This window comes from Hoplias malabaricus, chromosome 2 (genome assembly GCF_029633855.1).
Source record: "Hoplias malabaricus isolate fHopMal1 chromosome 2, fHopMal1.hap1, whole genome shotgun sequence".
NCBI lineage: Eukaryota > Metazoa > Chordata > Actinopteri > Characiformes > Erythrinidae > Hoplias > Hoplias malabaricus.
In genome coordinates, this window is record NC_089801.1 from 59,962,306 (window position 1) to 59,988,371 (window position 26,066).

General features: G+C 39.9%; 1 protein-coding gene and 1 long non-coding RNA gene across 3 annotated transcripts; one reads left to right on the forward strand and one right to left on the reverse strand.

Moving 5' to 3' along the window:
- The first annotated feature begins 2,143 nt into the window (after positions 1 to 2,143).
- On the forward strand, positions 2,144 to 7,508 carry LOC136687695 (uncharacterized). The gene is made up of 3 exons (XR_010800504.1): positions 2,144 to 2,245; positions 4,733 to 4,885; positions 6,234 to 7,508. It is a non-coding gene; the product is annotated as an uncharacterized lncRNA (long non-coding RNA).
- LOC136687694 (CMRF35-like molecule 1) lies at positions 3,689 to 9,463 on the reverse strand. 2 transcript variants are annotated; one of them, XR_010800503.1, is made up of 5 exons: positions 9,373 to 9,463; positions 5,336 to 5,674; positions 5,184 to 5,240; positions 3,979 to 4,264; positions 3,689 to 3,743 (listed from the first exon to the last, which is right to left on the reverse strand). XR_010800503.1 is itself a non-coding variant. In XM_066662223.1 (4 exons), exons 1-4 carry the CDS (start codon positions 9,410 to 9,412, stop codon positions 4,188 to 4,190), a joined length of 513 nt encoding a protein of 170 aa, XP_066518320.1. In that variant the 5' UTR covers positions 9,413 to 9,463; the 3' UTR covers positions 3,906 to 4,187. The 2 variants fall into 2 exon arrangements, 1 of the variants encoding a protein (XP_066518320.1); XM_066662223.1 differs by lacking the exon at positions 3,689 to 3,743 and having other exon boundaries at positions 3,906 to 4,264.
- Positions 9,464 to 26,066: the final 16,603 nt, after the last annotated feature.

Below are 26,066 nucleotides of genomic sequence, written 5' to 3' on the forward strand. Positions count from 1 at the left end.
AGTCACTTTTATAAACACTTGTTACAGCATGTTTTAGGTAAACAATTAATTATTGTTTCTTTAAAGTTGTATTAACACAAACAAAGTCTCAAAATATGTACCTCTTCTTTAAGTTTTGCGTCTTTCTTTTTCTTGCTTTGTTTTATGAGAATGAAAAGCAAAATGGCAAATATGAAGAGCAGAATGGCGAGACCTGTTCCAATATAAATCACTGTGTGTGCAAAACAAAAGACAGACATTTACAATCCCCTTGTATTGCTCATAAATGATGTTAGTATCAATATCTATGAGTTCTATTAATGTGAGAGTCTATAAACACAGTAATAAACAATATTTATTATTTATTATTAAGTTGTGATATAATTTATTACAATGTTTATAACAATATTATTAATCATGTTGTAAAAATTTAGAGCAACAACAACCGCAATGGAGATGGTCATAAAAAACAATTTTAATGCTATTTCATTATCAATCCTAATCAGAGTCACCGGGGGTCCTGAGCCCACCCTGAATCATTGAGCCCAAGGCTTGTGACAGTTACCGGGTGTAATTAGATGACGTTGCATAAAAATTACAGATCATAGGCAGATACCATCATAAACAGATTAATTACAATTAACACACATTCAGATACATAGTTGATCAAAATGCCAAATATTTCCAGACTCTTACCGGGTGGTTTGCTTGCGTTTTTTAAGGAACTCAAGGTGGTTTTAGTGCTGCTGGAGGTTCTTGATTGTGTTGTTCCCTTTGTCCCTACGAAAAAATACACGTGACAGACTCATACAGTTCTGAATCTGACTCTGACTGGATACACCAGTATTTCACACTCCAATCGAATTTCGATAGATGGAATCATACCCCCCCCCCCCCCCACACACACACACACATGATTCCTTGACCAATCATCAAACAGTTACATTGTGTTAGAAATATAGGTTTTGATTTCTGTTTCAGCTTGCCTTTAGGTTTTCAGTTGATGCCCACTCACCTGCTTCTGTAGCTGTGCTCCAGTCGGTTGGTCTGGGTGTTGAGCGGGGGGTGGTCCCAAGGGCTGAGAACAACACACAGGGAAAGGCAAAGGAGAGAGAGAGAAGAATATTTGTGAGGTTTGATCATTCTAACAACATGCCTGTTCTGTCCTGGATTACAACAGTGGAGCCAATGAACCAATAAGTCTTGTGTCACCCTAATGTCCCACAGGGAAGTGTCTTAATATTGCAGTTCTCAAAGAAAAAAAGGAACTTGTTAAAGCCAAACATATGTTTGGACAATGTACTGGACCAAGTCATTATACATTTCCTTCTGGATCAAATACATTTTATTAAAATCTAAATCATTGCTCTGTCAAGTGTTTACAGACTTTCCATTCAGTGCCCATTTGAACAGAGAACAGTTTAAATCTTCTACCACATACCTTCAGTGTGTCTTACCTTCTAGAACTTTTACAGTCACCTTCTGTAGGGGGTCTTTTAAGAGTCTTATATCCACTCCACACCAGTACATTCCAGAGTCTGACATCTTCAGTTTGGAGATGGTCACAGTGAAGACCCCTGAACCTTTATCGTGTATTGAGAACCTCCCCCTGGTGTTTGGGTTGTGAGTTTCTGAACTCTTAATGATAATGTCTCCATTAGTTTTACATACAGAGATGCACAAGTATTTCAGGTTATCACCAGCATCTTCATGAGAACATGTGATCTTCAGGTCTTCTGCAACGTGACCCGTGAAGATCAACACATTCATGACGCTGCCTAAAACTGACACAAGATACAAAGGGAAACATGGAGCACAATGTGTGAAACAAATATTAAAAAGGTAAGTATATATATATATATATATATTGTAATTTAATTTATAAAATATATAAAATATATTTCCATAGCAGGAAAATGTACAGTGTTTCAGCAGCAGAGGTATAGCAAAGTAAACAACAATAAAAACTAGAAAATAACATATTAATAAAAAATGTGTATTGCACATGTTCAAAAGGCCCAGTGTGTATAACAGACTTGTAGTTGTTCAGTACATAAGAACTTAAATGTGTATGTTAATATTTAGTTTTCTTTATAAATGTGCATTTAGCCATAGTTATTTCTCATTGGTTGAAGCTCTGTCACATGACTCACGTTAGTTTCCAGCATCGTCTACTAGGGGAGCAGTTGTTAAGTGCCGCCACCATAGTTCCCTCTCAGTCTGCTTTGTGTTATTCAAACTAGCCGATGTGCGTCATTGATGAAACGTGAGTCAAATGTTATTCATTCATATTAGTACCTGGATGCGAAGGAATCTCCGCGAGTTCATGTTTATGAGCATTATTGCTTAATTAGGCGAGTGTGTTCTGTCCATGTGCTCCTTTTGTATATTCTTTATGTATATGTTCATATATATGTGTAATATTCTTAATTTATGTTATGGACATTGAAATGGTGGGTGGAGAAACCGTAGGAATGCTACCATCGTCTTCTCTGAATATCATTGGGTTAGTTACAGGAACCGACCGCTAGGTGGTGTCTCAGTTCTATTTATAATGATTAATGCTCTGATGTTGCTGTACTGAATCCTGAGTTTAGAAACCCACCCATTTATCACAGTTCGACACGTGTCGTATTTCTTTCTTATTCATATTGCTATTTTTGAGTATTAATATTTACAATCTTGTATGTATTTGTTTTCTACAGACCACACACACACACACACACCCAGAGCTCTCATTCCTCATGTTCATGGACTAATAAATTCTTGAATTAACTCTGGCCTCAAGTGGTGTTCTGGCCGACACAGCGGATTGAACCCAGGACAAACCACGTATAAGTGGTAGCCTCCTAAGATTACAGTGGTCTCCACCACAGCACATATATACAAAAAAGTATATTGCACTTGGAAAGTCTATAATGTGCATAGTATTATTTGATAATAACAAAATGTCACAAATTAAGTTGTATAGAGGTATACTGTATTTGTGTGTAGTCGACTGGTGTTGGTGTTACAGTCTGACAGCAGCAGGGAGGAAGTATCTGTGAAAAGGTTCCTTCATACACCTGTTGTGGAACGAGAGTCATTCTTCAGCATGGATGCTAACTTAGATCCTGCTTTCTCCCACCACCTGCGCTGGGTCTATAGGGTTACTCCCTGTGACAGAGCTGGCCTTCTTAATGAGTTTCTCCAGTCTCTTCCTCTCTGCAGTAGAGAAGCTGCTGCACTATAGAGCACTCAGTAGGAAATAGCTATAGAATGGCTGAGAACTATATGTAGTACACACTGTATGAATCCTGGGAGTGATCTGGTATTAAAATATGTATAAAATCTTGCTGATACATCAACCTCCAGAGAAATCTTTAACAGGAATAAGTTGAGGTTTCCTTTTTGAGGTGGTGGCCTCATCTCTCCTGCTGTAAACATAATGTAAATGTTCTTTAGAGACTGACCCATTTCATGTTATTGGTTTTATTTTACACTTGTAACTAATGTATAAAACTGAACATTTTAGTAGCTCTTCGAAATTTTACCAAGAAACAAAAGCTGGTACACTTTTGTCTGGGGGGTTCACAGAAGAAGATTCAAATGAAAAGACATTCTAAATGTTCTTAAATGAAAAAAAAGAAATGTCCAGTCAAACCTGTGAAGGTGCAGATGACCGCGGTCTGAAGAAACGTCCTCATTCTCATCTCAGCTCTGAGTTTTCTGCAGTGTCTCATTCCAAAACTCAGTGGCAGAACCAATCAAAATCTCCATCTCAGCTGAGGGGGCGGGGCATTTCACATGAATATTATGTCACAGTGTTAAAGTCTTACAGAAGTGGAGGCTTCTTCACAAATGTCTCGTTTCCTCTTTTATTTATAACAGAAGTAACTTTAAAATGAACCCTGACATAATCCTTTATTAACTTCATTTTAACTCCTGACTTTAAAAAGTGTGTAAACAACATCATCATTTATTTCCATATTAATTTATTTAAATTGTAATGATATTTACTGATTAACTGATGAATCCTATCTGCTGTAGACAGGTTCTCACAGTGACATTCTTCTCTTGTTGGAAATGTCCCTGTGACACTGTGATCTGAACGTCTGCACTGGACCGGTCAGCTGATGTCCATTCAGGGTTAAGCTTTTCTAAGTGAAGGTGTTCTACAGAAGTGTAAAAGTGTGTGATGTGTGTGTGTGATCTCTACTGAGTGTTTGTTAGATGCAGAACATCCCAGCGTCTGGGTCCTCGGACTTTGGAGTGTGGATAAGGCCAGAGTCAGGAACTGTCTTTACTGTTTGGAAATAAAAAACAAGGAAGACATTAGAGAATTGAGCAGTTCATTCATTCATTCATTCATTCATTCATTCATCTCCTGTAGCCACTTCATAATGATGAGGAATGTGGTGGCTTCTTAAATGTAACGAACTAGCAGTTAAAGTCTTAATTTTACGTGTATGCGTATAATATATTTAATAACAACAACAACAACAATAATAATAATAATAAATGTAATACAGGTATATATGTAACTGGTATAATCGTATTACTACACAGTGAAATTCTATATTATTATTTACCAGAGTCAGACGTCTCAAGGCCACAGTGTGGACCCCTAAACCTTCCTCTGATAACTGTGGTGTATTGTGCTTCTCAGTCCAGCACTGTGCATTTGAACATTCTCCTGCTCACTGTGGCTGTGTGTTCAATACTCAGAGGCTAATTTTATAAATTATCATTTGTCTTTCTTGTTAAATCTCAGCTGCATTTGGACCATCTACTGTCCACAGGCTTGTTGCTGTCTTGAGTGACTGGACCAGACAGGCTTCACTCTCTAAGATCATCAGTGAACCCTGGACACACAAGACTCTACTGCTGCTTCACTGCTGCTCCTTACTTAGAGCAGTTCTGTCAGGTACCAACCTCCGCTCACACACACAACACCCCACAGAACTGTTCTTATGGAGATGTACAATGTGGCTCTCAGATTTTTATCCTTACAACTTTAAGCCTGACTTCACTTGTCTACAGGGAACACTGGAACCAGAGACTGAACTATATTGACTTTACCTGTGAGTGGGTTTTATCTTGTGGCTGACTGGTGTGTGTATGTGAACAGAAATCGGGTGATGACTGGTTTCATTGTTGACTTGAAACACATGAATATTTCACAATGAGCCTTTAAATATCAAATGATCAGATGACTTAATTACCTTGTGTTGTAGAGATGGAGACTGTGGTGGTTTGGGGTCGTTGTGGAGGCCGTGGAGCTGATGGAAATAAACAGATTAACCCTTTAGGATCCCAGCAGTGAACTCAGATTATAAAACCATACACAGAACAGTTCATTTTAAACACAACACACCTTTATTCACAGTCAGACGGACCAGAGTAAACGGGTCTTGTCCTATTCTCTCAATTCCACAGCCGTAGGGTCCTGTGTCCTCCATCCTGAGGTCTCTGATGGTCGCTACAATCAGTCTCTGTTCCTTGTTGTCATTCAGAGAGAGTCTTCCTTCACGTCTCCAGGAGTCCTCCCCATTAGTTTGTAGAAGTGTGGTACAGTTTTTATGAACTCCTTTACAGAAATACTTGATGTAAGTTTCATATCCTTTAGTGTAAGGACAGTGGATGACCGCAGCACTGCCTTCTGTTCCAGTCTCTTTGACCTCGTCATGTATCATACCACCACCAACGCTCACAACTGTCACAACAAAGAGAAAACAGAGCATCTCTCTTCAGTCACAGAGCTTTCACCAAACCCACACTACTCTACACTTCATTATCAGGATAAAGCATTTAACAGGATTAAAGAGGCAGTAGACTTCAACTGAATATGTGGAATAGATAGATAGATAGATAGATAGATAGATAGATAGATAGATAGATAGCGTACACTTCACAGTATAAGGACAGTACAATATACAGCATACAGTGGAGTAACTGCACTCTCTCTAGACATGGACACAGTGCAGTGCTCTGTAGTAAACACTTGCAGTGAGTGTGGGCTATAAATAAATGAGACACTTTAATACACACACAGACTACAAGTGTAACACAGAGCTAAGCTGTAGGAACATACACAAATACATTAAATAAACTGTATAAGGGACACCTCAGATCCAAAGAGCAGTGTCTGTGTGTCACAGTTTTGATCGATTTATTTTCTTTCCTGCTCTGTACGGGGCGTCCCAAGAGGAAGGAGACAGAATATAAAGTAACTGTATTCATTGTGTGTGTGTGTGTGTATGTGTGTCCTCTAGGGGCAGTGGACCCAGACCAGAGTAGGGTTCCAGTGCCTGGAGGCTGTTGTGGATTCATTGCCTTGCCCAAGGGCCCCTCAGCTGTGGATTGATGGAGGAGAACAGCGCTGTTCCTTCACTCCACTGCCCACAGTTTTCCTTCCAGTCCTGGGAACTGAACCAGTCACCTTCCAGCTCTAATCCCTCTTCTCTAACCATTAGACCATGACTGCACCATAATACAGACCTTAGACTCTCTCTAAGAACATGTGGCGAGGTTAAGACTGTTTGTGTTTCTCCTCGTCTTTCAGGATATATCTCAGTGGTGTAACTCAGTGCATGTGGAACGTTTACCATCTCCACACTGAGTGTGGTCTTCAGACTGATCAAAGATCAACAGCTCCTTCTGGATGAAGATGAACTGAGAATGTGAAGTAGAAAACGTCACCAGTGTCAGTTCAGTAATAACCCCCACAGCAGCCTGGTCTCAGTGTCAATTTGTACATATTTAACTACATCAGCCTTCCCAGGACTTGTACAATGTGTACTAATTATAGTTCACTCTTTTGTTGATGCACAGGTTACTTGGAGATGTTTAGAGATTATAAATTACGCTTAATCCTGCCCCTAACTTTAACCTTAAACACAACACAAAACATAAAACTTACCTTTACTCCAACCCTAGTTCTATGTCTAATATTATCCCTGGCATGACCCTAATTCTAAATACTACCTATCACCATAACTATGATTGTTCTTGGCCTTATTTCAGCTGGTTACATTAGAAAAACAAACTCTGAACCTCATGGCAGACTGACCCATTCACCATATTCTGACACACCCCTTTTCAAATGTTCACCTGTAACTCTGTAAATTATGTGTCTGTGTTAAATCTGTGATGTCTAAGTTTTTTTGATTTTTATGAAGAAAAGTGGACTAACAATGGTATTAAAGGTGTAATGTTCATGGTTTTTCGAGGTTAGTGAGAAATAACTACGCTATTGAAAGTGTAAAGTCCATGTTTTTTGTGTGTTTTAAACAAAGAAACGGTTTATTTCAAAATTTAGCTGCATTTTTAATGTGGAACAGAAAATTTAAAAAAGAGGATGGGGAATAACACCAATATTAGCTTGTTAGAAATAAACATTTGAATACAACCACATTTAATGTGAAAGATAAGAAAAGTAAATGGGAGATAACATTAGCCTCGACTAGTGACACATTTAACACTAGAAGCGCCGAGAGCAGGTGTGTAATTGAGAGCTGTGACTGACTTTACTGCTGCGTTGAGGGATGGAGGGAAATCACAGTTCAAAGCAGTGACTCTCTGTTTTTCCAGGTCTCAGTGGGAGAAAATTCTGCTAGTGTTAAGTTGGAAATTAAAATTCAAATATGAAACTGGTGGATAAGCTCATTTTGTGGTACCTCCAGCAGTAAAATGGTGCTCACTCATTAATTTTTACCTCAGCATCTCCTCCCTTTCCTGGGCTTTTTGTTCATCTGAAGTGGAGACATTATCTCCTCCACCTCCACTGTGGCTCTCTGTCAGCTTTAACGCTCACTGGAGTTAGAGTCCAGAACATAGGTTTGATATTTGGGCTTATTATCACTCTGTGTGTAATCGATATCAATGGATCCACTGGAAGTTCTCACACAAAGTGAACAAACATGGCCCTGCCCCTGCTGTCCTGGGAAATACTGTGAATAAGCATGAGTGTGAGGGGGAGGTAAAACTAATTCAAATCTTCAATTCTGTTTGGGGGCAGGACACTGAGGGTCTGTTCAGTGGGTGGAGAGAGGGGAGGACTGTCACTGTTTTATCTGTGTCTTGTATTTGCTCAGTAACTGAGCTGAAGTGTGATTCCTCACTGCTGACCACATTCACACACACTCTACACGGCCCTGCTGAAGTAGTGTTGTGTGGTTAGGACCAACAACAGAAGCAAGGGTCTAAACAGCCATTCTTTTCTTTCCTGGTTAAATTTATCAGTCAGGGCCTGTGGAGCCACTCTGCACAGATCACAACAGAGCAGTTACTGTGTACAAATGAGTAATGGGTAGAGACCAGCAGGAAACTTAGACTATGTTTAGATTTGTAATATTTTTGATATTCCAGTTATAACCAGGGATCAAATCACTCTAAATAGATCGTTATGTAGGAAAAAATGCAATGTGCATTTATTTAGTGCCACAGACACACACACACACACACACACACACACACACACACACAAACACCAGCATGGACAAGTAGAAAGAAAGAAAAGAATACCAATAATATAAGAAAAAAAATGTAATTAAACTCTAAGAAGGAAACCTAGACTCACTGAAGCAAAACACTGAACAGCGCCCTCTGTGGAGTATTTTGTTAAATGTGGGTGAGTATGCATTTGAGTGAGTTTGTGTGTTGGCGGTTACTGAGCAAGTCCATTTACAGACAATGGGCCTCATTCATGAAACGTGAGCAGAATTAATTTGCATGTAAACCATTCATAAATAATTGTTTTGTGAATATTCGGATTCATGAAAATGTTCATAGCCTTGTGAAATTTACACCTGCTCCGGAAAACTCATAAAACAAAGTGTGTGTACTGTCCGAAAGACCTTGAATGTATAATCTGACATGACTGAATTCTTAATAAACGTTATTAAAAATAATAAAAAGGCAGAAACTAAATAAATTAATCAATAATAAATTAATAAATAATCTAATTTCATTTCACAAATCATACCACCTGTTATTCAGAGCAACTTCCAGTAGTTCAGAATTAATTGTTTTTAATTTGTGATATCACACTTTATTTAGAATAATGAAGTCTGATAACCTCCAATAAATCTGCACTGCCACAAGGAAAGATGTTAAAGGTTAAACCAAAGTATTAACAAAGAGAATATCAATGTTATTTGTTTTTACTTTCATTTGAACAAATAATCTCTTAGATAATATCTTATCTGCTCAGATAATAGCTTCTTAAATCTAATCTTTCAGTTTTCCTGTTTCTACTAAAGGAGGTCCAAAGAAGGACAAAGCCTTGAACTGCTGACAGCGTCATTAAACATGTGAGGGCCCTTCTTTGACCCACTGTTTTAACTGCTCCCCCCACCAGAAATGACCACTCATCACTGACCAGCCTTAAACAACAGAAAGTCAGCGTCTTACCAGTGAGCAGAGTACACACCGTGACGAGAGAGGTCTTCATTGCTGGGAATTCAAGCTCACTGCAATCTGAGATTCTCCAGAGCTTCCTCAAACGTCCTCTCAGTGCGGAAGTCCAGCAGAAATGGCTGCTCTGATGTGTTTACAGATCTTCTTTTCAGTCGCCTTCTGTCCTGAAGAGTTCTGAAATCTAATGCAAGGAGAACTCATGTACACCACTGAAGATAAACTGAGGATGATGACTGTGCTGTAGCTCAGCTCTACCTCTGACCAGAGAAACTCAAGCCTGTTGTGTCTGTTTGAGCATGTATTTAGCACTTTGTGGGGACTGCACCTTCACCCTTATATTGAAAACCTGAACATATAGTAGATTTAAAGATGTGTGGGGACATTTTCCACAGATATTTACATTTGTATTAGAATATTAGAAAAAGTAAAAGATCAGAGCTGATGGTTTGCTGAAATTAATTATGAGTTTCATTTAAAACTGAAGTGTTTGGACAGTCTCCACAAAGACTGAAATACCTGTGTGTGCGTATGTGTGTGTAAAGGTGTGTATTTTAATATGAAACAGGATGTGGTTCTGGAGCCCATTTGGCCTCTGAGTTCACCTTGCTCATGACAGCACTGACAACTACACAGTTAAAGCAGCAATCAGTTAGTTTTACAACAACACAACAACTTTCATCAGTCAGATATCAGTCAGTTTATCTCTGGTTATAGTTTGTCCTTGTCTTGAGTGCGCACCGCTGTGGTCAGAGGGGGCAGCCCAGAGCAGGGGTCCAGCAAAGGGAGGACATTGGAGTATCAGCCGCTTAACCAGAGCTTAAAAGGTCTTGGTCAATTTGATTCAGGAGTCGACTTCATGTTCAAGAGTCAGTTACAGCGTGAAGTGAAGAAACAGAGAAACCAAAATGAAGATCCCCTCGCTCAGCTCTGACCAGTGTCTCCTCTCAGCAGTAAACTCCTACTCAGGACATTTAGAGGTGTCAGAGAGAGCGGGAGGTGATTCTGACTCTGTGAACGTATTTGCAGAGCCTTGTGTGGCAGCCCATTGTTAGGAGTTTGATACCAGTTTGAGATAATATTTTGGGGGGTGCATAATGTCAGGTATCAGCATTTATCTTTGTTTAGTTATGAATTTTACTTTGGTTCATTCTTGTCTGCAATGTTTTGTTCCCTTGTGTGTTCGTTAGCCACACCTCCTCCCACACCTGTGGGCCATTACGTGGTCATGTGACTCACAGCTCACAGGTGCATCCCTTGATATTTCATTGTGGAAGCGGGTTCTTGTTTAGTCGCTGTTCTCTCATGGTTCAGGACGAGCAGAGTAGGGACTAAACTGTGGTGTGTAAACCTTGCAGAGAGCTGATTGTCCAGAGAGAGTTGTCACTCTACGCCATTGTAGTGGAGATGAACAGATTATTAATTTTAATAAAAGATACAGGACCGCGACCCTGAAATGGAGAAGCGGAGAAGAAAATGATGATGATGATGATGATGAAAAGATACAGGAAGCAGCCAATCAGGAGCAAGAGAATCTCCAATCTTATCCAATCGGTAGTAAAGGCGGGTCTTCTAAACTCTGGTTTAAAACCTGTGGCGCCAAACGACACACCCCTTCCTCTGCTGCTCGACTCTTCTCTTCAAGGCTCCAGACACTTGGGGCATTTACTCTTTAGCCTTTTTCAAGAGGCGACGGAGAATCCCCACAGAGACCTTCAGAACGCCACCAGCTCCGACGGCGGTGTCTGAAAGCCTCGGGAGAAAAGAAAAGCCCGCGTCTGCAACGCTACAAGACTCACGCCCGAAAACACCGCGCGTCAGCAACATGCTCCCCGCTATCCCGTCCTTCGCCGCATTTGAACAGAGGGAGAAAAGAAACGCCCGCGACTGCAATCCTCCAGGAAGTCGTGCCGGAAGGCACCGTCAGCGACATGCTCCCTGTCCATCTCCAGATACGTAAGGTCACGTGGTCTCATGTCTCTCACGGCTCATGGGTTGGTACTGAGAGTTTGCTGTGACGTGTGCATACTATTTCTGCTACACCATGCAATGCAGACGTCCAGCACCAACTCTCCATCTGTAAAATCTCCAGCTGCACCAGAGATCACATTTGTTTTTATCCGACTTTTATGCTCCTTGGATCTGTGGCTAACGAAAGAATCATAGGGTCATAGCTTGTTTACTCACTAACTGTTAATTAACCATTACATTACTTGTGTTAGTTACAATTGTCTGTTAATTACCTTGATTTTATAACAATAGTAAAGGGTCTCATGGACATTACACACACACACACTGTTATTACTGAGCCTAGATTTCTGACCTTAAACACACAAACTCAGTGGCAGAACCAATCAAAATCTCCATCTCAGCTGAGGGGGCGGGGCATTTCACATGGATATTACATCACAGTGTAAGTTAAGTCTTATAGAAGTGGAGGCTTCTTCACAAGGGTCTCATTTCCTCTTTTATTTATTACAGAAGTAACTTTAAAATAAACCCTGACATAATTCTTTATTAACTTCTTTAGTGTGTAAACAACATCATTTATTTCCATATTAATTTATTTAAATTGTAATGATATTCACTGATTAACTGATGAATCCTATCTGCTGTAGATAGGTTCTCACAGTGACATATTCTTCTCTTGTTGGAAATGTCCCTGTGACACTGTGATCTGAACGTCTGCACTGGACCGGTCAGCTGATGTCCATTCAGGGTTAAGCTTTTCTAAGTGAAGGTGTTCTACAGAAGAGTAAAGGTGTGTGTGATCTCTACTGAGTGTTTGTTAGATGCAGAACATCCCAGAGTCTGGGTCCTCAGACTTTGGAGTGTGGATGGGGCCAGAGTCAGGGACTGTCTTTACTGTTTGGAAAAAAAAAAAAAGACATCTGAGAAACGAACAATTAATTCATTCATTCACTTGTTCATCTTTTCATCTTCTGTGACCACTTCATCATGATGAGGGTTGTGGTGGCTTCTTAAAATCAGTGAATTAGCAGTTAAAGTCTTAATTTTACTGTGTGTTCAATACTCAGTGACAAACTTTGTCTGTTATCATTTGTCTTTCTTGTTAAATTTCAGCTGCATTTGGACCATCTACTGTCTACAGACTTGTTGCTGTCTGAGTAACTGGACCAAACAGGCTTCACTCTCTAAGATCATCAGTGAGCCCTGGACACACAAGACCCTACTGCTGCTTCACTACTGCTCCTTCCTTAGAGCAGTTCTGTCAGGTACCAACCTCCGCTCACACACAACACCCCACAGAACTGTTCTTATGGAGATGTACTGACCAAAGCATGACCAACACAATGTGGCTCTCAGATCCTTATCCTTACAACTTCACCTGACCTCACTCCTCTACATCCTGAATTTTACTCAGCTTACCAGTGGTTTTAATCTTGCGAACCCTCACCTCGATTTATAACTCTAAATATCAAATGAACAGATGACTTAATTACCTTGTGTTGGATGTGTGGGGACTGTGGTGGGGACTGTGAAGGATCTTTGTGAAGGAGTTGTATCTGATGGAAATGAACAGATTAACCCATTAGAATCCCAACAGTGAACTATAAAACCATACACAGAACAGTTCATTTAAACACAGCACACCTTTATTCACAGTCAGACGGACCACAGTAAACAGGTCTGCTCCTATTCTCTCAATTCCACAGCCGTAGGGTCCTGTGTCCTCCATCCTGAGGTCTTTAATGGTTACTGTAATCAGTCTCTGTATCTTGTTGTCATTCAGAGAGAGTCTTCCTTCATGTCTCCAGGAGTCCTCCCCATTAGTTTGTAGAAGTGTGGTACAGTGTGTATAAGCTCCTTTACAGAAATACTTGATGTAAGTTTCATATCCTTTAGTGTAAGGACAGTGGATGACCGCAGCACTGCCCTCTGTTCCAGTCTCTTTGACCTCGTCATGTATCATACCACCGTCACTGCTCACAACTGTCACAACAAAGAGAAAACAGAGCATCTCTCTTCAGTCACAGAGCTTTCACCAAACACACACTACTCTACCCTTCATTATTAGGATAAAGTTAACAGGATTAAACCACAGTAGGCTTCAACTGAAGATGTGGAATTGCTAGATAGATAGATAAATAGATAAAGTACACTTAAATAAAAAAAGATATTCCCATGTTTTGTGTAGCAAATAAAGGTGTAAAGGACCTAAAAGCGCACACAGGTTCAGCTAAGCATATAAAGGCAGTGAGGGGCGAGAGCTCATCACTCCACCCCCCCCCCGAGACCTTTTTCTTTTACATAAACACTACACCAATCAGCTACAAGATTACAACCACTGACCGGCAGCGAGTGAAGTGTTGATGTGTTTGAAGGAGGAAATGCCCTTGGTTTTGTTGAGGGACAGGTTTAATGCTGATGTTTCAGGCATCGGATATTAAAATGTACATCCACAAATAGTGAACTATAGTTAGTACACATTGTGTGAATAATTTCAGTAAAATATATAAAATGTAGTCAGATATGTACAAATTCACCTTCAGACCAGGGGGCTACACTAGACCAGGAGCATCAGGATCAGAGTCACTCATCACTGACCAGCCTTAAACAACAGAAAGTCAGAGTCTTACCGGTGAGCAGAGTACACACCGTGACGAGAGAGGTCTTCATCGCTGGGAATTCAAGCTCACTGCAATCTGAGATTCTCCAGAGCTTCCTCAAATGTCCTCTCAGTGCAGGAGTTCAACAGAAATGGCTGCTCTGATGTGTTTACAGATCTTTTCAGTCGCCTTCTGCCCTGAATTCTAATTCCAGGAGAACTCATGTACACTGTTCATGTACATGTGCACTGAAGATAAACTGAGGATGATGACTGTGCTGTAGCTCAGCTCTGCCTCTGACCAGAGAAACTCAAGCCTGGTGTGTCTGTTTGAGCATGTATTTAGTGTTTGTGGGGACTGCACCTTCACTCAAAGATGTGTGGGGGCATTTTCCACAGGTATTTATATTTATATAAGAATATTAGAGATTGGAGCTTATGGTTTGCCTGAGGTTAGCCCTGGGTTATGCCCAATGGTTGTGGTTAAGTGTTTGTACAGTCCCAGCAAAGATAGGAATACAAATGTGGGAAAGTGTGCGTGTAAGCGGGTATGTATTTAGTTGAAACAGGATGTGGTTCTTGTGCCACTTTGCCCTGTGAGTTATCCTGGCTCTTTACCGCACGGACAATTGTACAGTTAAAGGAGCAGTCAGTTGGTTTCAAAACAACAAAAAAGTAAAGAAAATGTGTGTACGGCCGCTGTCTGAGGTGACAGGCCAGAGCCCAGCAAAGGGACCAAACTGTGCCTTCATTTCACACCTGTGTGGGGACTGGGTTAGTGCCACAGGCACTGATTATACCACACTTTAGCCGCAGTGTCAGCAGTTTCATCAGTTTCATCCACAGTAGCTCTTCCACTGTTATGATTAATTAGTCATGTTTGGTTTCTCATGTTGTGCTCCCCAATTTTTTTTTCTTTTTGTGTAATACTTCTCCAGGGAATTTGTTTGTCTATTTTCTAAGTTTGTGTTTTTCTTTGCATTGTCAGATATCAAGATTTCTTTGTTTCCTTTGTTTTTTGTTTTTGTTTTTATTGGGGGGGGGGGGGGTTAGGTGGTCATGTGACTGCAGCTCACAGATGCATCCTTTAGTCCGTGCTATTTATACCTCCATGGGTGGCCATGTTTGGTATAGGATCTCCGGACCAGGACAAGTAGATTGACAAACAGCTTCTTCCCCAGAGCTGTCTCCTTACTGAACTCTGTCCACTGATAACACATACTCATCCATAATCTGGTCATTGACTGCACTACGTTCTCTATAAATTTTTACACTGTACATAATTTTATATTATATTGGGTTATATATTCTGCCCATTCAATTAATGTAAACATATCCAACCCTCCTTTGGTAACCCAACCTGTAAGTTAGTTATCTGTATATCATGTTTATAGTATTTATATATCCATTGTATATCATGTTTATAGCATTTTTCTACTCCATCTGTTCATCATGTCTTCTCGCCAAACTATATTTATTACTTTATAATATATAATATATTCACATGTATTTGTCCATATTCATGCCTATATCTTCTATATATGTACATTCTGCACTTACTGCTTACTGCACTCTGTTGTTATTACACATGTACAAGTACAAAGCAACAAAATATAGTTTAGCATCCAACCAAAGTTGAATCTAATCTAATCTATTCAATGCCCATTCAACAGCTTCTGGAGCAGAATACACTTTTGAGGGGTTGAATTCAACTTGTCTTAATGAATACATATGACACAGATCTACCTTCAGCTCAGCTCTAATGTGGTTTGGCTGTTCAACACATCTGGAACAGACCTTGAGGAGAACAATGTTTATTTTTCAACCTCAGTGAACTCATTAGATACAAGCCAATTACTGCTAATTACAGACTTCAAGAGTTGAACTCAGAGTGTAGGAGGACATAGCAGAAACAAACCTCTGCACACATGTCTCTGCAGAGCTGTGAATTGCGAGGAAACTAGTTTGACACCTCTGCAAGAATCGAAAGTCCAAAAAGGTGGACTGAGAACAAGAGGTGTTGTAGTAGGGCGTATATAATCAGAGACCTGTGTGGGGTATATCACCATCATTAGCTGGCAAGAAAAAAAGATCTTTAATCGCTCAGATGTTGCAGTGTTTGTGTAGTTGCCTTGAGGCCTGGAGAACCCAAAAAATTACCATTTACAATTGTCTGATTCTTCACAGGAGAAAAAAAGATACAACTACAACAACATCAGCAGATACAATCCCTTAGGGAATCCTATCAGCTATCAAGGATATTTATGTTTTCCTTTGTTTATAAGAGAGCAGGGCAGGTCCATAGAAGATGTTTTCATAAAAATTAAAAACAAATACAAACACCACTGTGCGATTCAGAAATGCTTTTCTTGAAGAATATTTAATCAAAATATATGTGAGAACATCATTTCCAAGTTATAAATCATTAATTGTCATTTACTAAAGCTAAATATCTGGTATTTGTCAGTGTACCATGTTGAATAATACATCTCTTCTGGATTTAACTCCCCTGTGGCACTGAATACACACACAAACACAATAGTGCACTAGGGTGAACACACGGCTGTGTACCGGTTGGCAGCGTCCCCAGTGCCCAGGGAGCAGTTGGGGGTGAGGTGCCTTGCTGAAGGGCACCTCAGCCATAGATTGCGGGAGGACCTCAGCACTTCTCCCACTCCCAATTACCATGGGATTGAACAGGTGACATTCCAGGCCCACGGCTGCCCCACACCAGATTGAAACACAGACAAAGTGAGCCATAAGGAAAACATTACATTACAACACAATATTTAAAAAAATTAAAAAAAAAAAAATTTGATAAAAACACGTCCTTTTTTAATTAAGAGCCATGGAGCACTGAAATACAGAAGGTAATATATACATTTACTGTGGTAAAGAGAAATTCTCAACATGTTTGTATCTCCCAGACACATTAGCCTTAGACGCTGTGAGACACAAGGGTGAGTATAGACCCCATATGTACACAACACTCACAGGCTACACTTTGCCTGAATGTCAAATCAAGTAAAACATGAGTACAATCATAAGCCTTTAATGAGTGCTGAATTAATCTGACCTTAATCCTCAAAAGGCTAAATCACACAGAACAATAATATAAACAACTGAATTTTAATATATTACATTCTGTTAGGTCTTTAATTACAGTTTTCTGAATGTATCACATTTATTACTTTTATTTAATTTTCAAAATGTTTTTACTTTTAAAATCTGAAAATCCTTTAGATATAACACAAATAAATTTGGTTCCTTAAAATTACTTTGAAGCATTGTTTAAATGTTTATTTATAAATGTTGATTTGAAAAACAGATTGAATTGCTCAGAGATTAATATGATAATGTACAGGAGTTAATATTTCAACTGGTGTAATGCAGTGCTGCTATGAAATGTAACTAAAAAAGTAATGCATGCACTTCACTCATGGTCCAACAGGGGGCCCTAAGCACTTTTCCCAAGAGCAGTTCCGTTTTTTTCAGCAAGTCTTTTCATATGTTGATGAAGTGCAAACATCACACACCATGTTTTATACAAAATGTGTTTTAGGAATAACACTAACACAACATTAGAAATCCCAGCGATGTGAAAGCAGAAGTGAGTGAAATCACAGAGCTGCATTTTTTTTACATCTGTTCTGAACTTGAAGCCTAGCTCCAATAGCCAACATTAGCTTAAGTGTCAGCAGAGAGCTGAAGATCAGTTATAACAAGTAAATGGGATTATATATAACTTCTTTTTCAGATGAATAGGTATCTTTATTTTCCAGTGAAGGACTGTTTTCTTTGTTTTTTATGAAATTGACCTCACTGTACTGGTGTTCTGGGCCTTGGCTCTGCAGGTCCGTACTGGGGTGTGTATGACTGGCCCCCAGTGTGTTATCCAGGACCACATCTGTTCCTGTAGAGTACACAGTGGTGCTTGTTGGATGAGAGTTATGTCTTTGGTCAGAGGTGGAGGTGTTTCTGGAGTGTTCTGCTGGGGACTGATGGGTTGTGATGGAGTTGATAACGTCAGTAGCCTGTATCTCCTAGTATAACAGGACGTCCTGAAAATATGAACCAGTAGAATTTTCTAATTATGCACCTAAAATAATAATAATATATAAAAGAAGATATAACCAAAAAAATCTTTGCCAACCTCTGTGTTCCTCACTGAGTTTGACCGACCTGAGACTAGAGCCGAGGAAAAAAAACATGGTTTCTGAAAAATGTCTACATAGAATTTCTAATAAACACTTGAATATTGATTTGTTACGTACCTCTCCCATCTTTCGGAACCCTGCTTCTTAAGGCACAGTACAGTCCTGATATAACGATCAGTACCAGGAGGACCCCACACAAAGTCCCTCCAGCTGTGGGGAGGAAACCTGAGAACATTAATGTGTGAAAAGTCAGAATAAAACACAAAAAGGTGTAACACGTTGGATCTTCAATTTTGAAATTCATTTGAATTTTTGGACGTCATTTAAAAAAATCCACCTGCATTTTTTACTATGTTTTAAGAAAAAATGTTCAAAATTACATCCAAAAATATATTCTCTAATATTAATTTATAAATATTACTGGACACAGCGAGTCGTTCACTGATTTCATTATTAAATGGGACATATGAAAAAAAATCACTTATTCATTCAATGTACAAATGAACCAATGAGAACCTGCGGTGACAAATGTAACACACACCATTTCTAAGGTCTGGGAAGTTCCCTACACCCATTTGTCCTTCAGTTTAAATCATGATGATCCTAAGTCACATGACCGTTTGTGAATTTGTGAAAGTGTGACCTCATTTACAGAATGACGGTGTGATTGGTGAGGACTGAGAGACCAGAGAAATGCTAAAACCATATTTTAGTTTTTGAAAGTTGTATTCCAGCCTTTTTCAAAATTCCAATGCTTTAGTGGTCTGTGTCACATAAATCCTATTTTAATCCCATTTCAAGTACAAATCGTTGAAATATAACTTAACAAATAGTTGCTATGATATTTATGCCACACTGGGATTTTAACCCCAAAATAACTACAGAATACTCCAAGAAATGTGGACAAAATGGGTTCAGTGTGTCTTTGGTCTGTTTTATATTTCTCATAAGTTGGCTTTATGGTGAAATCTGGGCTCTTAAGGGTTAATGTGTGAATCTGGAGCCCACCAACCCACACACTGTGAAACAAGACCCAGTCAGTTTACTATGTGTTGCCTAAGTCTGAAATTATAAGATAAAACGAGACGTTCTGATTCTGCTCCACGTCTGACGTCAAGTGCAGAGTCTTTAGAATCACCCCGCCCCCTCGTCTGAGTCTGTCCAATCACAGCACGGTACCTGTGACACGGTTAAATGCAGCAAAACTGACAAATTGAGTGTGGAAAAATAAGAGCACTGAGTAAAATTGGAGAAAAGGAGAAGAACGGAGAAGAAACAGAACTGAACAAAAATGGCTTAAAACTAGAGCTTCTGCTCCTTACTCCTCACTGCTGTGTGCTCAGGGTCGGAGTGAACAGCGAGTGGCTCACTATCATTTAAAGGAACAGGTGCTGAAAGCGTGCATTCTGAACAGGGCTATTTAGACAGGGGGGAGAACACTGCTCTGGGGTTTGCACCAAAGCAGGTCACAGATGTTTCATTAAGAACTGTGTTGCTCTGAGGAGAAAAGGGGGATGAGTAATCTGCTGTGTCTCAAACCACTCCTAACATGTAGAAGCCATATCCTATTGATATTGATATTATTAATTTTACACACAATTCTACACTTTGTGCTCAAGCTGTTGGTCTTTACTGTGGTTTCTGTTAAAGCTGGGCCTCTGTGTCAGTGTGTGTTTGAAGGGCATTGTGGGAAATGTGGTTCAGACCTGAGTCTGAGGACGACTGGGGGCCAATCTGTCGACTGCTGTTTCCTGTTGTGTTAGTCACTGCTGTAGTGGAGCTCCCTGTTCGTAACACACACACACACACACACACACACACACAGAGAGAGAGACACAAATTCACAGACAAGTACACTGCACTTACCAATACACATACACAGATCAGTCATAACACATTAAAACCATGTCCTTGTATCTACACTCAGTGTCCTTTCAGTCTGTTGTTCTGCATTGTTTTGCCAAATTTCACTCCATTTTATAATGGTTCGCAGAGCAGGTGTGATGTGGCGGTGGATCGTTCTCAGTCCAGCAGTGACACTGACGTGGTGGTGATGTGTTAGTGTGTGTTGTGCTGGTGCGAGTGGATCAGACACAGCAGTGCTGCTGGAATTTTTAAACCCCTCAGTGTCACTGCTGGACTGAGAATAGTCCACCGACCAAAAACATCCAGCCGACAGAGTCCTGTGTCACTGATGAAGGACTAGAGGACGACCGACACACACTGTGCAGCGACAGATGAGCTACTGTCTCTGACTTTACATCTACAAGGTGGACCAACGAGGGAGGAGTATCTCACAGAGTGGACAGTGAGTGGACACAGGGTTTAAAAACTCCACTTTAGGTGGAGACTGTGGTGGTGTTGAATATTTGTGGAAGAGTTGTAGCTAATGTACAGAATCAGATTAACCCTTTAGGATCCCAGCAGTGAATCAATTGTATTGAACCTTAAACCGAAAGTTTAATTTTACAGAAAACACTTTATTCACAGTCAGACGGACCAGAGTAAACGGGTATTGTCCTATTCTCTCAATTCCACAGCCGTAGGGTCCTGTGTCCTCCATCCTGAGGTCTCTGATGGTCACTACAATCAGTCTCTGTTCCTTGTCATCAGTCAGAGAGAGTCTTCCTTCATTTATCCAGGAGTCCTCCCCATTAATTTGTAGAAGTGTGGTACAGTTTGTATAAACTCCTTTACAGAAATACTTGATGTAAGTTTCATATCCTTTAGTGTAAGGACAGTGGATGACCGCAGCACTGCCCTCTGTTCCAGTCTCTTTGATCTCGTCTTGAATCATACCACCACCACCGCTCACAACTGTCACAACAAAGAGAAAACAGAGCATCTCTCTTCAGTCACAGAGCTTTCACCAAACACACACTACTCTACACTTCATTATCAGGATAAAGCATTTAACAGGATTAAAGAGGCAGTAGACTTCAACTGAAGATAGATAGATAGATAGATAGATAGAGTACACTTCACTGTATAAGGACAGTACAATATACAGCATACAGTGGAGTAACTGCACTCTCTCTAGACATGGACACAGTGCAGTGCTCTGTAGTAAACACTTGCAGTGAGTGTGGGCTATAAATAAATGAGACACTTTAATACACACACAGACTACAAGTGTAACACAGAGCTAAGCTGTAGGAACATACACAAATACATTAAATAAACTGTATAAGGGACACCTCAGATCCAAAGAGCAGTGTCTGTGTGTCACAGTTTTGATCGGTTTATTGTCTTTCCTGCTCTGTACGGGGCGTCCCAAGAGAAAGGAGACAGATAAGAAAGTAATTGTATTCATTGTGTGTGTGTGTGTGTGTCTGTCCACTAGGGGCAGACTAGAACAGGGTAGGGGTCCAGGGCCTGGGGGATGATATGGGTTCGGTGCCTTGCCCAAGGGCTCTTAGCCGTGGATTGATGGAGGACGACAGCGCTGTTCCTTCACTCCACTGCCCCTAGTTTTCCTCCCAGTCCTGAGAACTGAACCAGTGACCTTCCAGCTCTAATCCCTCTTCTCTAACCATTAGACCACGACTGCCCCATAATACAGACCTTAGACTCTCTCTAAGAACGTGTGGTGAGGTTAAGACTGTTTGTGTTTCTCCTCGTCTTTCAGGAAATATCTCAGTGGTGTAACTCAGTGCATGTGGAACGTTTACCATCTCCACACTGAGTGTGGTCTTCAGATTGATCAAATATCAACAGCTCCTTCTGGATAAAGATAAAGGGAGAATGTGAAGTAGAAAACGTCACCAGTGTCAGTTCAGTAATGACCCCCACAGCAGCCTGGTCTCTAATTATAGAGTTATTACTCTAATTGTAATTCCCCCTTTTGTTGATGCACAGGTTACTTGGAGATGTTTAGAGATGATAAATTACGCTTAATCCTGCTCCTAACTTTAACCTTAAACACAACACAAAACATAAAACTTACCTTTACTCCAACCCTAGTTCTATCTCTAATATTATCCCTGGCACGACTCTAATTCTAATACTACCTATACCTATAACCTATACCTATAACTGTTCTTGGCCTTATTTCAGCTGGTTACATTAGAAAGACAGAAACTCTGAACCTCATGGCAGACTGACCCATTCACCATATTCTGACACACCCCTTTTCAAATGTTCACCTGTAACTCTGTAAATTATATGTCTGTGTTAAATCTGTGATGTCTAAGTTTTTTTTTATTTTTATGAAGAAAAGTGGACTAACAATGGTATTAAAAATGTAATGTTCATGGTTTTTCGAGGTTAGTGAGAAATAACTACGCTATTGAAAGTGTAAAGTCCATGTTTTTTGTGTGTTTTAAACAAAGAAACGGTTTATTTCAAAATTTAGCTGCATTTTTAATGTGGAACAGAAAATTTAAAAAAGAGGATGGAGAATAACACCAATATTAGCTTCTTAGAAATAAACAATTGAATACAACAACATTTAATGTGAAAGATAAAAAAAGGAAATGGGAGATCAGCCTCGACTAGTGACACATTTAACACTAGAAGTGCCGAGAGCAGGTGTGTAATTGAGAGCTGTGACTGACTTTACTGCTGCGTTGAAGGATGGAGGGAAATCACAGTTCAAAGCAGTGACTCTCTGTGTTTCCAGGTCTCAGTGGGAGACAATTGTGCTAGTGTTAAGGTGGAAATTAAAATTCATATGAAACTGGTGGATAAGCTCATTTTGTGGTACCTCCAGCAGTGAAATGGTGCTCGCTCATTAATTTTTACCTCAGCATCTCCTCCCTTTCCTGGGCTTTTTGTTCATCTGAAGTGGAGACATTATCTCCTCCACGTCCACTGTGGCGCTCTGTCAGCTTTAACGCTCACTGGAGTTAGAGTCCAGAACATAGGTTTGATTTTTGGGCTTATTATCACTCTGTGTGTAATCGATATCAATGGATCCACTGGAAGTTCTCACACAAAGTGAACAAACATGGCCCTGCCCCTGCTGTCCTGGGAAATACTGTGAATAAGCATGAGTGTGAGGGGGAGGTAAAACTAATTCAAATCTTCAATTCTGTTTGGGGGCAGGACACTGAGGGTCTGTTCAGTGGGTGGAGAGAGGGGAGGACTGTCACTGTTTTATCTGTGTCTTGTATTTGCTCAGTAACTGAGCTGAAGTGTGTTTCCTCACAGCTGACCACATTCACACACACTCTACACGGCCCTGCTGAAGTAGTGCTGTGTGGTTAGGTCCAACAACAGAAGCAAGGGTCTAAACTGCCATTCTTTTCTTTCCTGGTTAAATTTATCAGTCAGGGCCTGTGGAGCCACTCTGCACAGATCACAACAGAGCAGTCACTGTGTACAAATGAGTAATGGGTAGAGACCAGCAGGAAACATAGACTATGTTTAAATTTGTAATATTTTTGATATACCAGTTATAACCAGGGATCAAATCACTCTAAATAGATCGTCATGTAGGAAAAAATGCAATGTGCTTTTATTTAGTGCCACAGACACACACACACACACACACACACACACGCACATGCACAAACAAACACCAGCATGGACAAGTAGAAAGACAGAAAAGAATACCAATAATATAAGAAAAAATATATAATAAAACTCTAAGAAGGAAACCTAGACTCACTGAAGCAAAACACTGAACAGCGCCCTCTGTGGAGTATTTTGTTAAATGTGGGTGAGTATGCATTTGAGTGAGTTTGTGTGTTGGCGGTTACTGAGCAAGTCCATTTACAGACAATGGGCCTCATTCATGAAACGTGAGCAGAATTAATTTGCATGTAAACCATTCATAAATAATTGTTTTGTGAATATTCGGATTCATCAAAATGTTCATAGCCTTGTGAAATTTACACCTGCTCCTGAAAACACATAAAACACAAAGTGTGTGTACTGTCCGAAAGACCTTGAATGTATAATCTGACATGACTGAATTCTTAATAAAAATGATTAAAAATAATAAAAAGGCAGAAACTAAATACATTAATAAATAAAAAAATAATAAATAATCTAATTATATTTCACAAATCATACCACCTGTTATTCAGAGCAACTTCCAGTAGTTCAGAATTAATTGTTTGATAAATCATTGTTGCAGTATAAAAGAGTTTAAACTAATCACTAATGAGATCCATTCTTTTGTGCAACATTTTTGAACGCCGTACTGTTATCGAACCTTTGCAGTAGCTGTCTGTGATTGGCTCCTTGGACACTGGAGCATTTGAACCATGAATTTAAAGTCCTCAATCATCCAAACCTCATCCAGGAATTTAAAGTTATGTTTTACTTGATGGACTGTAACTTATACAACTGCAGTGTAGTCTCGCGCATTTACTCTGCGCCCTGTCACTGCGCACCTTTTATAACATGCTTCATACGAAACGCAACACATTTAAACAAACTTTTGCAAATCAGGAACAAATCTACAGCTATTTATCCCTCTACAAGAGGAGACAGAGAGAGTCTAAAGGGCCAAAACTCATAGATGGAGCTCGTATCTAAACGCCTTTACCTTTTGTGCAGCTTCTATGCCTTTAGCAGAATCATGCAGTACTGAGCATATGTCTTAGGCCCCTGAAATTATCATTCTTTAAAATAATGTATCTTCTAAATAAGAGTTTTGATTATATACAATTATATATAATTATAAAAGAACATCTAATTTTCTAAAGTATGTGCTGTGAGTGGGTGTGATGAAAAGACATTTTCCGTCACGTATGAATTTGTGATATCACACTTTATTTAGAATAATGAAGTCTGATAACCTCCAATAAATCTGCACTGCCACAAGGAAAGATGTTAAAGGTTAAACCAAAGCATTAACACAGAGAATATCACTCAGTGTTATTTGTTTTTACTTTCATTTGAGCAAATAATCTCTTACTGCTCAGATAATAGCTTCTTAAATCTAATCTTTGAGTTTTCCAGTTTCTACTAAAGGAGGTCCAAAGAAGGTCAAAGCCCTGAACTGCTGACAGCGTCATTAAACATGTGAGGGCCCTTCTTTAAACCACTGTTTTAACTGCTCCCCCCACCAGAAATGACCACTCATCACTGACCAGCCTTAAACAACAGAAAGTCAGCGTCTTACCAGTGAGCAGAGTACACACCGTGACGAGAGAGGTCTTCATCGCTGGGAATTCAAGCTCACTGCAATCTGAGATTCTCCAGAGCTTCCTCCAACGTCCTCTCAGTGCGGAAGTCCAGCAGAAATGGATGCTCTGATGTGTTTACAGATCTTCTTTTCAGTCGCCTTCTGTCCTGAAGAGTTCTGAAATCTAACGCAGGAAGAACTCATGTACACCACTGAAGATAAACTGAGGATGATGACTGTGCTGTAGCTCAACTCTGACTCTGACCAGAGAAACTCAAGCCTGTTGTGTCTGTTTGAGCATGTATTTAGCACTTTGTGGGGACTGCACCTTCACTCATGTTGAAAACCTGAACATTTAGTAGCTTTAAAGATGTGTGGGTATTTCCACAGATATTTACATTTGTATTAGAATATTAGAAAAAGTAAAAGATCAGAGCTGATGGTTTGCTGAAATGAATTATGTGTTTCATCTAAAACTGGTGTTTGGACAGTCTCCACAAAGACTGAAATACCTGTGTGTGTGTGTGTGTGTGTGTGTAAAGGTGTGTATTTTAAGATGAAACAGGATGTGGTTCTTTAGCCCATTTGGCCTCTGAGTTCACCTTGCTCATGACAGGACTGACAACTACACAGTTAAAGCAGCAATCAGTTAGTTTTACAACAACACAACAACTTTCATCAGTCAGATATCAGTCAGTTTATCTCTGGTTATAGTTTGTCCTTGTCTTGAGTGCGCACCGCTGTGGTCAGAGGGGGCAGCCCAGAGCAGGGGTCCAGCAAAGGGAGGACATTGGTGTATCAACCGCTTAACCAGAGCTTAAAAGTCTTGGTCAATTTGATTTAGGAGTCGACTTCATGTTCAAGAGTCAGTTACAGCGTGAAGTGA

What these genes read in the sequence shown, in the direction of transcription:
- LOC136687694 (XM_066662223.1), bottom strand. Translation starts at nt 9,412, where the DNA reads ATGAAGACCTCTCTCGTCACGGTGTGTACTCTGCTCACTG. An exon ending in GGTGTGTACTCTGCTCACTG is followed by an intron (nt 5,675 to 9,372) that starts GTAAGACGCTGA and finishes TTGTTGTGACAG; the next exon opens with TTGTGAGCGTTGGTGGTGGT. An exon ending in CCGTCTGACTGTGAATAAAG is followed by an intron (nt 5,241 to 5,335) that starts GTGTGTTGTGTT and finishes TATTTCCATCAG; the next exon opens with CTCCACGGCCTCCACAACGA.